This window comes from Neodiprion pinetum, chromosome 3 (genome assembly GCF_021155775.2).
Source record: "Neodiprion pinetum isolate iyNeoPine1 chromosome 3, iyNeoPine1.2, whole genome shotgun sequence".
NCBI lineage: Eukaryota > Metazoa > Arthropoda > Insecta > Hymenoptera > Diprionidae > Neodiprion > Neodiprion pinetum.
In genome coordinates this window covers 36818907-36833067 of record NC_060234.1, presented here as the reverse complement: position 1 = coordinate 36833067, position 14161 = coordinate 36818907, and the positions used below count along the sequence as shown (strand labels likewise).

Below are 14161 nucleotides of genomic sequence, written 5' to 3'. Positions count from 1 at the left end.
AATACCTGCGGTCGGACCTTGATTTGGCTTTTATTTCAATCTTCGCATTAGGACAAAGGATCGAACACTTACAGTTTGGTTCACCATTTAATTCCTAAGAGTAATCGATTTTTTATTTGTTTTGCACATGGTGAAACGTTACAGTAAAACGAAACAAGTGTCCACTCACATGTGCTGCTTTACTTTACCCTCCGTTTTGCATAGCCATATTTCCTTTTAACGAGCTGGTAAAATTAACGCGACTCGCAACAAATCCCATTATTTCTTGTCAGGTGAGAAATATTACCTACCCCCGTGTGATGAGTAGCTTTGCTTGTTACGTAAACTATCCTTACCGCGACACTAGATCCTGTATAATATTCTCGGACGATGCTCGTTAAAAAAATTTAACGATCTGCTTAGCTTGCGAGAAGCGGAATTCATTCCGCTGGATACATAAGTTGGAAAAGATCCCAGTGAAAACAGGACGGATTCTTTGGCGATATGTGCCTCAACGTCGTACCAGAGATAATAATACTGAATAAATTTGACGATTTGGCGATCCTATTACGTATCGCAAAAGGGTAGACCTTGTGCGGCATGAACGTGAAATTGGAAAATGTTGAAGCAGTTAATACCGCCGTTGAAGATGAGAAAAGTTATGCAACCACCGAGATCCGAGGACATGATTTTCGGCGAGAGAATTGAGTTTGATTAGTTTTCAATCAATCGCCAATGACATGCTGGCCCCCTGACCGCAGGAGAGTGGGGATGGACGTCTATTTGAGGCGTCGCAACGCCTTGTTGTACCAAGAGTCAGTTTGCAAATCTCGCCATCGAGAGTTGGTCGAACGGAAAATTTGTTTAGTGTGCAAAAACAAAAACAGATCCTTGCCACCGACTGTCCGTGGCGTCCGATTGACAGAACAGCGAGTCCTTTTGCCGAGGAGGAGAAGTAGGCACAGAAATTAATCGGGGACGTACAGACAGGGTGGAAAGGAATTGATAAGTTACGGGTAAAATGGGTGCGGATGACCCACTCTGCTCCGAGCCTCTCGTATCCGTAGACTTCGAGGTCTTTGGCAAAGTTCAGGGTGAGTTGATCGGTTGATTAATGCCAAGCAAGGACAAATTTTATCATCAGGGAAAACGCCGAGGCCTTACGTAATAACGGCGTTCAGTGCCAGATATTTCTCTGTACGCGTAAAGTACGATTGCGATTAACCGGTGCCTGTATTCACATGACACTCTTGAGAAATTTTAGTCAAAAAAAAAAAAAAAATATCGTACGCGTTTTTATTCCCGACTAAAGACAATAATTTTCGATTTAATTTGCCAATGTTTTAGGCGTATACTTCACCAAATACGTCAGAGACATATGCCTGCAACTGAATATTTGCGGGTGGGTGAAGAACAGTAAAACAGGAACAATTCTTGGAAAAATGCAAGGTCCTAAGGCCCTTGTAGATGAAATGTAAGTTACGTTATTGCCGCATGTGCACGTGAACCTATATCGATGTTGACACGAATTAGTTGTACCTTCGACCATGGATTCATAAATTTAAAACATTTTCTATCACAATATAAGTAAGCTCATGCATTAATAAATTTGTCAACAAGTACTAAAAATCTGTTCAAATTCGATCGGTAGATACAAATGCTCTTGAGAAATTTTCCTCTCATTCCGGTGGAGCAAGTTCGTGAATTATGTATTTCGTTAACAATGTCCTCTGAAGTGATAAATTAACTGCGGATGTTTAGTGTGTTGGGTATACGCATCTCAGAAGGTAACGAATGAAGAGGTCACGGTACCGTCGTACAAAATTGCTGTCTCCGAAGCATTTGTATTCGTTGACTGTTAAGCATGACCTCAGTCATGAATTGCGAGGTCCATTAGACAGAAGACTGGCTTTAATAAAGTAATAGCCCAATACATCACCACCTCCTCTATGCGCAAGTCACTACCAAATTACTTCAAGACGTTACATCCACAGCCGAGTTTAAATCCGTATGTACCTAATAACGCATCCTGCGGAAGAAATGGCCGACGAAAATCTACTTGGGAATATTTGCTTCTCCTCGCAATAGCAGTTCGAATTTCAAGTAACTCAGCAGAGCAGATCTCTCGATCATTGTCAAGCTTCTGAACTAAATTTTTGAATCGGCGTAATGTTCACTCGCCGGAATGTTGCGAGCCGATAACAACTCTCTCCAAGTAGAACTGGTCAATGTATGGTCAGGCAGCCGGTTGAGGAAGCAAGCCAACGTATAAGTTATAGAGTGATTCAGCTACTGCTCTGCATTTTTCCGCCTGTTACGTCTTCTTTATTTGCAGATGAACGTGGGTGTGGGGCGATATAGTGTCTGATGAATATTGCAAAATTGAGACGGCCGTTTATCACGACTGAGCAATTGTTTTCTAAAATCCAATTTTCGCGGAATAAAACAATTACTCGATATTTATCGAGTCGGGTTCCGTCCGACAGAGTTTCTCAGTATAAGGCTCGTCGTTATTTCTAGGTGTGAGCTAGTTCTACTAATCCATTTCTCGGACACTCAATTTAAAGTGTTATAGCTTTAATGCAACGTCATAGGAACGAAGCGTAAATTACTTCTTTTGAAACTCGATATGTCTTGGAAATTGTAACGTTATTTACGTCGAATCCTCTTGATTATTTGACTGATATTGTGAAATCTTTTCAAATTTCTACGTAATTATCTCGACTTGAACAGCCACAAACTGCGGTGCACTACGGGGATGTGTAGAAATTTGTATCAGGCTTTATTTCTGGCGACCTCTCATTAAGTCGTTATTTGTCTGTTTTGTGATTATAAAAAGCAAACGTATCGAGATCTGGCTTATCCCCAAGCGGAAGTAACCGCATTTACTTGCCCTTCGAGTGACTTTGCAAACATTAGATATAATGCAAAGATGTGGCAATATCCGCAGTTACAAGTGAGTTTATAACTGTTTGCGAATTCGTTAAGTTTCGTTCTTCCGGGTACAGATACTGATCTATTCAAGACAACGTCAAATAGCAAAGGAACCAGCAGTCTAGTAAAGAATAATTTTCTAACAATCGGTCATTTTCTACAAAAAGTACAACAGTCCCGATTTGATTACATTGAATTGAGTACAATCTCTACGTCACTTATGAAAAATTATTCCGTGTCAACATTCCTGTTTGTCTTTATATAAATACCCAATAAGTAATTAGGATGGAGTAATTTTTTTGAATTAAATAAACCTGCAGGTGTTGTTCAAAAACAGCTGATCGCCTTTAAACGTCTAGTTCGACAAAGCGAGGTAAAAATAACTGCACTCGGTCTGATTAGTAGCTAATAATAAATATCAGAGAAGCAAGAGGAATAAATGCGAGGTCGGGGTATCGGAAAGAGATCCAAGATGTTCGCGGTAGTGGTCAGTTACTGGTTCGACGGCCAATTGGCTGTTCGGCAAACATTTACAGTGGCGTAGAACAAACGGAGCAGCAAATCTATAAGGGTGAAACACGTCTCCGTAACAATACGATGCCTGCTTTCGTCTTGTTTAGCAAACAACGGAATCAAAATCGAAATAAAAACATCGTTACGGATTTCGGCTCATATTTTCGATGATCTCACGCAGTCACGTAAGCTTGCACGTAACTCAATATAAGAGTGACTTCAACGCGTGAAATTGCAGCATAAGTCTTGATAAAAGTCAGTGAACTGTTTGTCGACGTCTCTTTCGTACGCTTTGGACATCCGGTACCATCGACATTGTGCAGTTTCATTGGCACGACATTTTTGTCATTAACAATATTAATCAGAGAACGGTCGTGCGGTTAAGTTAAGTTGAAATTGTAATTAGTCCCATTGATGTCACCTTCAAAGATGCACGTGAAATAGCATTTCGTATTATAGGAAGTCGCGTGATTAATCCTGAAATTTCTCTTATTGTTAGGGAAAATGACCCGAAATATCGCATTATTGTTTAAACCATTGATGCAAGCATTGGGAGTGTGAATAATTTTTCTGCCTTCAAAGTACATAATAAACTGGAATGGCGATATTTTGTGTTAACAGCTGTTATTCTCGGTACTTTGTAGCGAAACGTTACGTTGCTAATAGGAAAAATGTTTGGCACGTGCGTCATTGGAAATTTGCCAAATGACACGGCGACGACGATGCCTCGGAAAGATTTTTAATTAAAATAAATTCGTGGTGTCAAAATGACCGCACCAATTGCGCACTGTGGAGACTTACAACACTTGACACGCAATAGAAAACAAATCTTGATTGACGCGTACGCTAAAGGCTCACGCTTAATTATAGTAACAGCCCAGATAAGTGAAACGATTAAAGAGAACGATTGTGTAACATACCGCAAGTTTGTTTCTTTTTTTTTTCTTTTTTTTTCAACAAGTTCCGATTTTTTGCAGATATTATGAAAAACCTGTCTGATTACCAATTCTACTCACGATTACTACGGAAAATGAATTTTTATTTTTTTGTTTATTAGGGCGGAGTGGCTGTCGACGGTGGGCAGTCCTGGGAGTGAAATTCATCATTGCGAATTCACGAACTGGGAGAATGTGGTACGACCGCAATTTCAGGGATTTGTAATTCGGTTTTAATTTTAAGCAAGAAATGTAAAATCAGGGTGATGGGTAAAATGAATCCGAAAATTCATTTCATATTTATATACTTCCAGTTGTTGTGAAAATAACACCTTTTGAAAAAAATTGTTGAATGAAAAAAGCGTCGAGCATAATGAGATCGATGCGTGAAAAATCAAAAACAATATTGCATTTTTCAAAACAAGGCACAAAAAAAAAAAATACTTGCCATGTGAAAAAAATGTTTCTCGGCTCTAAAATTTGGCAAATGAATCGGAAATTTGAATAATGAAACAGTCAAAGATATAATTCTAAGTTCATATCAATGTCCCATTTTGTTATGAGTATTCTATGGAAAAAAACACCGGTGATCTTATAGCAAGAGTCATTGTACTCTTGTTTTAGTTTCCCATTTTAGAAATTTAAACACCAGGATTATAGGGGTAAAAGAATTGAAATGTATCGACCACAGAGGCTATTTTGTATAAATGATACCTCTGGTGTATACATCTCTGATGTCTCTCAGGTTTGGATTATATTTAATATTTAATTATACATGCACGAATGCCGAGAATGTGTGAGAGTATGCCATAATTATACTATTTTATTTATAACTCGTTGAAGCTGTACAGTAGTACTTAAAAGTTCAAAAATCTTTGGACTAGTTTTAAAGAGAGTGGAATATTTGAATCATAAGAATTACCAACTAGATATGACAGACTTTTAGTGAAGATTCTCTTACTTTTATTGAATTACTTTGAACTATCAACTAGTGAATATTGTTTAGCTGGTCAATGATTCCTATTTGTATAGACTAGTAATCTTAAATCGTTAAGTTAAGTACTAAAGAAAGAATATGTGGAAGAAAGATGTAAAAAATAAACGTTGAAAATTTTCGTCACATCGTTCATTGTAATATATATCACCTGGAATCTGAGACGAAAATGTGACGGCAAATAATATGTTTCAGTAGAGTGAGAAATTTTCAGTTAACGTCCCGTCATACCGTAGAAACACAATGAACAAAAACTGTTACTCCTGCAAAGCACTGCGGAGGGAAATATTTATTGTACACTGATGGCACGCGAAAAAGAACACGATACCAGGACATGGCGGCAAGCCAATATATATATGAGATCTTATATACATGGCTACATTGGGATGGTTATACAAAAATTCTGAAAAGTCGAGCAAGGAATATATCCAGATTTTTTTATTTTGTACAAAGTTATACACATTACACGTACTGGTATCATTATTTAAATACAAGTAAGACAATAGTATTTACAGTAATAGGTTTCACGTGATGAATTCAAATAGTTAACGTGTTATTTAGTAATCAGTATAATTTTATTTAACATCATTATCTGAAAACAATTATTGAATTATCTATCTAGATGTAATTAACCATTGATGACGAATATGTTAAAAACAGTCATTCAAAATGCTCAATGATAAATCACATAATGCTATTTTCAATTCGAATTGAAAAGATGATTGATAGATATAATTGACGAAAACAATTACCGGTTGCGATATTTTGGCTTTGATGTATGGCATTTAGTGAACAGTTTGCATCCACTGTTTCTAAACGAGTATGTAAAGTATGTAATATTATAATTCAAATGATAATAACAAGGTAATAACTTTTATCCATTACGCATTCCCTTATGTCGAAATTTTTCACAAATTAATAATATAAACTAAAATTTTTGGTCATGCATACTTCGACTGCGATTTAGATAATTTATCATTTTTTAAGGAATGTTTTGCTGATCTAATGATATTTGTAACATCTCAAATTTGTGTATTTCACTGAATTGTCAAGACAGCTTTGAGAGGATCATCTTAATTCATTTTGCTAATCATTTACAATTCATGATCAACAGAATCATGCAAAAAACGTGACATTTTCTACCGTTTTTCATTCTGGGTTCACGTCTGTGGTTTTAATACTTTGTTGACAGAAGTAAAGACTAGCTCATCACGTTTTACCTTCATAAATAAACGTAGCATCAAGCATCAGTTGCGCGATGTGATAATTAGGATATGTTTCAGGTAAAGTCCTTGAAACCCTTTGAATAAGTTCTATGGTATCGCTATTTGAACAACTTGTATATGCTGCGCTTGGATTACACTAAAACAGAGTAATTGCACATGTTCATTTCATTTGATTTAATGAGACATCTTCATTTTACAATATAATAAACCAGGATGGAATCAATCACATTTGAGTCTCAATAATGTATGTCGTTAATTCAACTTACCAAGCCCTCGAGATATGTAGTTAGCGTAGGACTTATTCTTGATATTTCTTCCAGAAGATCTGGCGTTTTGGATAGGTAAGCCATCATTCTTCTTCCAGCTATAGGTAACAAATTAATTGCAAGTCCCTCCGTGTCATTTACCGCCGTAAGGATCTAATATTTAATTATATAATAGTAAACAGTCGTGTAAGCTTGAAGATTTTGTGTGACTAGTTTATTTCTCAGTTCTCACCTCTTCAGCCAATCGGTCAAATCCGTTAATATATAATTGACAAACTTGGTGAATTCTCAGCTCATCGTTATTTATTTTCCATATAGAAGCTAGTGTTTGACACTTGCTCATCCAGGTAATAGCTTGCGTAGAGCTAAAGTTGTTTTCTTCCGTCGTTTCTTGATGAATCGAGTCCATAGTGGCAGTGATTACACGACAAAGAAACTCGGTTCTTGCACTATCGCGTTTTTCATCTCGAAACCACGTCAGCAATGCTTTGTTGGTAATGTCTTGGAAAAAATATGGATGCGACTGTAAAAGTGAGAAATTCCGTGAATGTAAAAGTATCATTGTCCCGATGTTTCTGTACATAGACGGTTTTTTAAATACCCACCACAGAGTCGAAAAGAATGTTCAAAGGCTTTTGTACTTTCAGATTAAAGTAAGCCATCATGTGCAAGACGTTAGCCAATTGCAGATGTAGCATCACGAGTTCATACCAAGCAGGAGTTTGAGAAAGTGCTAGAGCTGCGAAGGGTTGCGGACCTATGGGATGACTTTCCCAAATTTCTTCTGATTTTATAATCGAACTATTCTCAATTTCCATCACTTCTGCCTGAAAGTGAAGCGATTAAGAAAAATTCTGTTCTCTTATGCAGTATTCAATTGGAGCTTGATTCAAGATCTTTTTGTGTAATTCATGGCTTCAAACTTTCGTGACTCTTACACAATGTGGTGAATGATATAGGATACTTACGTCTAGAAATATATCCAAGAACATAACACAGAGTTGTAGTAGTGTAATTAGTTGCATATCAGAAACACCAACGTCCTGTAAACAATATCTTTCTTTTGGCAACTTTCCCGACTTGTTCATCAGTTTTGCTGCCGCCTCCATCCTTTTTTTCATGTGCAGTGTCCAAAGAAGGCAGCAAACTCCTATCAAACAAAACAACAGAATGAAAGATATGAAATATTAAGCAAAATGTACGACAGTCTGACGTATATATCATTTGGTTCTTTGTATCCTGGTTGATATATTAGACAAAACAATATTTTATCACAAACCTTGTCGCATTTGCTTCATAGGAATTTGTCTAAGAACAGCTAAAGCTGCTTCAAGCGCATCAAGTTGCGTGACATCCTTATTCCAAGTCATAGTAAATTCCCAACAAAGATTAGCAAGCAAAACACTAGTCGTTAGACTGTACGGGAAAGATTTCTTCAATACAGTTAATTTTTCTGAAATATTGGGACACAGTTTAGTCAATGGGAAGGGAAAACGTAGTGAAATCAGCTATCTTACCTACCTAGAATGTAACTTTGTGCAGTTGAATCTGCTTGCGCTTCACTACCAAGTTCTACAGAAACGGAGAGAAGTTTCATTTGGTCTTGCTGCGATAGTTCCATTGCTGCAGCTTCATCTAACGATTCTGCTATTTTTAAAGAATCCATTGACAATTGCATTTGATCAAACTCCACATCTGTTGTGTCTATCAAACGAGCTGGATCAATTCCCGTTGAACTAAGCCACTTGGCAACGATTTCTGATACTGAACCTTATGAAGAAGATACAATAATTGAAAAATATAATTTAATTTCGAGTTATAAACAGTTCTGAACGTGTAATGCACATACCTTTGCCTCTGGAGAGAACATAGCCCAAAGAAATATTCATACTTTCAAATGGCAGACTGAAAAATTCTGTTGTGTGGTCTGATGGTGGCTTTTGACTGTAGGTGTGAAATTATTATTCAAAGTTGTGTGAATGATCTATGTCAGGCAGATCTTGGATTAAATATGAGAGTTATTTTCTACAATTGAGGAATAACCACGACAGCACATGAGTTCTATTTGACAACTTACCTGACAATAGCATTTAATATAGCTATATCTTCGAGATTGCTGATAAGGGCTGTAAATTGGCAAGTATCTTTGCTTACATTTTCCCAATCACTTGTTGAACTGGAATTCTCTTCTTCTGGGGTTCTATTAAGCTCTTCATCTAAGTCCTCCATCTTTTCACTAGTATTCCCATTCTCTGCATCTTCATCCTTGTTACCATTACCATCCTTCTGTTCACTGTTGTATGCTGTATCTTTGCTTTTTTCAAGCTTCATTGCCACTGCTCTACAAACCATCGCAGCTGTCAGTGCATTGAACGGATTTGTCGAGTCTGACAATATATTTCGCATTTCTTGCCACCACGAAGATATCTCATTATATTCAACACAAATTTCTTCTACCTCTGAAACATTTTAGAGAACTTGAACTGGTGTTTTACTAATATATTGAATAGCACGGAAATTGAATGCTGTAGCTGCAATATTTACCTATCAGAGAACAAATTGCGTGAAGAAGTTGTTTGAATCGTTTCAATTCGACTTCCAGTGGGGCCCCAGGTTTTTTATGCAACCAATAAATAAGTGCAAATTGCATTAGAATAGCTGGCTGAATGCAACTGTGTAGAGCTACATTCTGCCAATTTGTAATCGGATCATCTGAATACAACCAGCCCTGATACAACAATTGACCTGCAATAATATATAAAATTAATAAAATTATACTCACTTTGAACCTAAGGATCACTAGTGCGCTTCAGCAAAAGCTTACAAATGTTGTGTTTCTTTTCTTCCGGTACGTCTTTTTTTATGCCAATAAAATCTCCTGAACCACCAAATTCAAAGCAAGATAGAAAATCCACAAATGCACTGCCATCTTCTTTGAATAGGACCTTAGTTTGTGATCTACTTTTTGGCTTTTCGAATTCACTCAGCGTCTTTGATAACTTTAAAATACGTCGTATCTCTCTTTCAGATGCTAAAAGAATTCCCGATAACTGTTTACAACTAGGCAAGCTATCTGAAGCGATGGTATTGTACTCAGGAGGTTGATTGAATTGCAGGTAAACAGATTTGTAAAACGCAATAACTCTTTGGAGCCGCGTCGAGGTTTGATAAAGGGATTTGGCAGCTGGTTCAAACTCATCGTCTTCTGGAAATACGATAAATCTTCAATAGTTTATAAATTGATATGTCATTAGTCGTGTTCCTTATACATGCGTCATAAAGCAACTTACTATATTGCGATAGGTTTTCAACAAATACGTCCAATGCTGCTAGTAGTGATTCGGGGGTGATATGCTTGTTGACCATCAACATTTCTACAGCCTGCAGGCGAATTTCGTTCGTTTTGAAATCCATACATGTAGAAGTAACTTCGTTAATTAATTTCTCACTGTCAAACTCTTCCTCCCTTAGAAATGCTTTCAATTTTTTGAGCAGATGTAAGTCTCGAGCCCTTTTTCCATTTTTACTACTCAGAGCGAAGTGAAATGGAACAATCACTTCTTTCAGACCTCCCAAAGGGTCAACAAACACACAAGGATACTGCGCACGGTTTGCAGATGACATCGTCATATCATTTAAACCCAGAAGACCGTAATTTGTGTATAGCAGCCTGCAACGATTTCTTGTAATTTTAGATATATCACAGATAGAATAACATTAGACATATTTTACGAAGGTAAAACAAAAAAAAAAACACTAGGATGGTAATTCTTTCATATTATTGTAATGGTCTACAGAGCAGCTTCGCTTCTTATTCTCCGAACTGTTAGTCTTGTGCGAGATCAGATCTGGAGAACTAATTATAATTGCAAACATTTCAGTAGCTCAACAGTTGTCTATAATTTCGTGAATAGAGGATATAATATGTTAACAGGTGCATTACCTACCGTCCATTTTTACTGGCAGAAAAGGTTGCAATTTTGGGTCCTTGTTGAATTCCCCAAATATCAATTACTCCTTTCTTTGGTGCATAGATAGTCAAAAATAAGGCAATTCGCCGACCGTGAACATTACCACTACTACTGCTACTGCTGCTGCCACGACTTTTGCGAGATCCATTGTTTTTCTCCTCCATAACTTCAATCCACCCACATTGAGCATTCCTATACCCTGGGAATAGAAATAAATATGAATGATGTAGAGATAATGCCCGTAGTGAGTAAAATTAGTATTAATCTCATGTCTATCACTCGGTAAAATTTTGTAAGTCGTCTCATTTTCGAGAACGAATGTTGCATAACAGAATTTGAAGAAGAAATTCAATTATACCTTTCCACATTCTTACAGCAACACCACGTCTGTTATCAACCAACGTAACTCTCCCCATAGCATCTGATACGATAGATAGAGCCCTATTAGGGCTTACGACAATGCAATCCCCTTCTCTCATAATATCGCTCAAACCAAATCTGCAGATCATTGGTTCTGCTGGTTCGCTTATAACTCCTTTGGTCTTTTCTGGCGATGTAGGAGTTTTTTTGTTTCCACGAAACCATCTGAAATATTTTCACAAATTTTTGACAGGGATAATCACTAGGTTATGAAATATCGACACAATGGATGGCTGAATTAATTTATCTTGCCATTTTCGATTGCAATTTTTTTAGTTGCTAAAGTTTATTTAAAATCACATGACAAATAGCTACTTACGGAACAGCAGTTCCTATTGCACTTGCTAATTTGCTAGCCATAGCAATCGCGACGTCAGATAAAACTGGAGCAGCCCCACCTTCCAATGCGTAATGAAAACCAATAAATGGTCTTTTGCCAGTTGCCATAACTAGACTGTGTTGTGGTGCACTAGAGCGATACGCAGCATTATAGCCACCACAAATAGACGCAGACATCAAATGGTCAAAGGTGTCTACGGATGTTGTACCAATGACTTCACTGTCATTTGTGATTCCTTGGTTCTTAAAGCCCCATTTTTTATATGAAAGATTTGCTGCCGGAGGCTTAGCATTGCAATTGGCCTGCACTAGAAGATCAAAAATTGAATGTACCAAACTCATGCCTTCACTATCAATAATACACACATTTAAAATTACTACCTCTAGCCAAGTGGTTTCTGCATGCTCTCAAGGTAGAAAACAGCGGAAACCCTTGCATTATGCAAACTGCACTGTTATACAGTACATGGACCTCTTCGGATAGTACAGAATCTCCAACATGCCGGGAAGGAGAATGTGATTGACATTTGATTCCCAAAACTGCTTCATTGTGAAGCTGTTCATCAATCAACAATGCACCAGTCTACAACAATTAATGATTTGGTACGTAATCTGAACAAAAATGACTTATTTGGCTTGTATTATCCAAATTGGAAAAAATGCTCTAACATTTCTTTTCATGGATAATTCTGGTTTACCTCTGTATAGAACCTTATAAACCCACTAGAAAATCCAACGGCCATACAGGTCCAATCAGGACCGCTACCAGCACTGGTTTTGCCTAAAGATATAAGAGGTAGACATGCCAGACATGTTATCTGTTCACTGAAACAAAATAAAAGTTGTTGACTAACCCCAATCTGTGGTGGAATATCATTCTAGCCCAACGAAATTAGAAAAACTTACTTCTCCTCATCCGTTACATCTCCACTCCATGTAAGATGAAATTTCATTTTCACATCTCCAGGTTCATGCGAATCCCATTTTGCTGTATTGACAAACAGTGTGTGAAAAATTACAACGTTTACGGAATTAATTGTCGTTATTTGTATGAAATGAACTTTAATGCTTATAGTATAATACAGGCATATCAATCATTGGCTAGTATTAGAAAGATGTTAAAATTTTTGAATACTCAGTATTATTAAGTTTTCTACTATGCCGTGATGAAAAATTGAAAATATTTGAGGTCCAGTAATCGGCACCTTAATCTTGAATTTTAGACGTGATACCAGCAAGATAATGGTTGAAGATGGATCTAAAATTTATGAAGAACTTTACCGAACTATTTGGCTTCGCAAATTGAATATATTCAGTTCACGTACTAACATTTTGTATATTCTTACTCTATTATTGCAAAAATATATATAGTATGACTTTGTGTCTCTTATGCTTACAAAATTTGTACTATTTAACGTTTTGTCGTTTGACACAGAATAAAGTTATATCTAGCCCAATTGTGGTGTGGAAACAGCTATGCATTTAAAAGGCTCTTGAAAGGCATTTTATTTTGCTTATACCTCTTTTTAATGTAGGGAAAAACTGTTCATATAAGCTCGTAAGCTAGAATGAGTTTGATAGGCTTATTCGAAAACATCACCGCTACTCTATTTGAGCTCTGCGATATAAGCTTGTCAAAAGCGGGATAAGTTTTATTGAACTAGGAACTATCATCGATTCTGTGGATTTTATTTGTGTGTTTTTAAAAAGTTTATTTCGTATGAAGAATTCTGTGATTCTATCATCGGTAATAAATCAGATGCAGGTCGAGATGATTGTATCGCTCCTTTTGTTGTATAAGAAAGTCATCAAGAGGATGTTGTGGTGATAAGCAAAAACTTGTACTGTTGCTCAATGAGTTTTTGCTGTAAACTTACACGTCAGAATGACCATATTTTTATTCCAAGCAATTGCGAGGACATCCCCTGCTGGTGATAAGGAGATAATAAGATCTTGAAGAGGCAGTTCTTTATCCGGTACATAATCCACTGAAAGATTGGGTATAAATATGTAGATATAGATGGGTGTAACGTACATATTGTTTATTGGATAACCTTAGTGGTTACTGTTATTGATGACAGTTGAGATTTTAATTGAATGGGATTTTCTTACGTTTGGAGCCAGCATCTCTGAGTAAGGAATTCTTGACGTTGGGCAAATCGACCAAATTAGCGATTCCTTTGATTTGGCACGACATTTTCGTGCTGACACTTTATTATAAATATGTTGTTAAATGACTCTCATCTCGAATATGCATGAATATGCAGACTGTAGCGGAATAAAGTTTGATGGAAATTGACTGAAAAGTTAGTAGAATTGTCAGATCATATGACACGATGTTTCTGAGAATGCTAGTATATATTGCGGAATTTCAAATAACGCGTTCTAAGTTCCTTAAAAGAGAGGATAGATGCAGCGTACATTATGTCCGGATAAATTTTGGCGCGCGCCGAATAGAAATAAATACAATTTCGAAATATGATACACTTAAAAACAGAATCCTTCCGTAAATTTTTATTACAAGGTAAAAATGAGCACACGTGTTTCCGTGACGTCATGTGACGTCCACTGACGTCATACTAAA

At 36.8% G+C, this 14161-nt stretch overlaps 2 protein-coding genes across 3 annotated transcripts; one reads left to right on the top strand and one right to left on the bottom strand.

Moving 5' to 3' along the window:
- Window positions 1–806: 806 nt before the first annotated feature.
- On the top strand, window positions 807–4849 carry LOC124213838 (acylphosphatase-2). Its single transcript, XM_046615520.2, has 3 exons — window positions 807–1073; window positions 1327–1453; window positions 4484–4849. Exons 1-3 carry the CDS (start codon window positions 1001–1003, stop codon window positions 4596–4598), a joined length of 315 nt encoding a protein of 104 aa, XP_046471476.1. The 5' UTR covers window positions 807–1000; the 3' UTR covers window positions 4599–4849.
- A 931-nt stretch (window positions 4850–5780) lies between these two features.
- On the bottom strand, window positions 5781–14093 carry Rab3-GAP (Rab3 GTPase activating protein). Of its 2 annotated transcripts, none has more exons than XM_046615493.2 (20): window positions 13690–14090; window positions 13455–13565; window positions 12484–12565; window positions 12276–12402; window positions 11959–12160; window positions 11558–11885; window positions 11177–11403; window positions 10795–11017; window positions 10138–10517; window positions 9672–10052; window positions 9392–9592; window positions 8925–9306; window positions 8697–8791; window positions 8369–8617; window positions 8127–8300; window positions 7816–7997; window positions 7453–7674; window positions 7080–7370; window positions 6848–7000; window positions 5781–6717 (listed from the first exon to the last, which is right to left on the bottom strand). In XM_046615493.2, the coding sequence occupies exons 1-20, from the start codon at window positions 13772–13774 to the stop codon at window positions 6565–6567; spliced, it is 4248 nt and encodes a 1415-aa protein (XP_046471449.1). In that variant the 5' UTR covers window positions 13775–14090; the 3' UTR covers window positions 5781–6564. The 2 variants fall into 2 exon arrangements, 1 of the variants encoding a protein (XP_046471449.1); XR_006881994.2 differs by having other exon boundaries at window positions 6576–6717; window positions 6848–6945; window positions 13690–14093.
- Window positions 14094–14161: the final 68 nt, after the last annotated feature.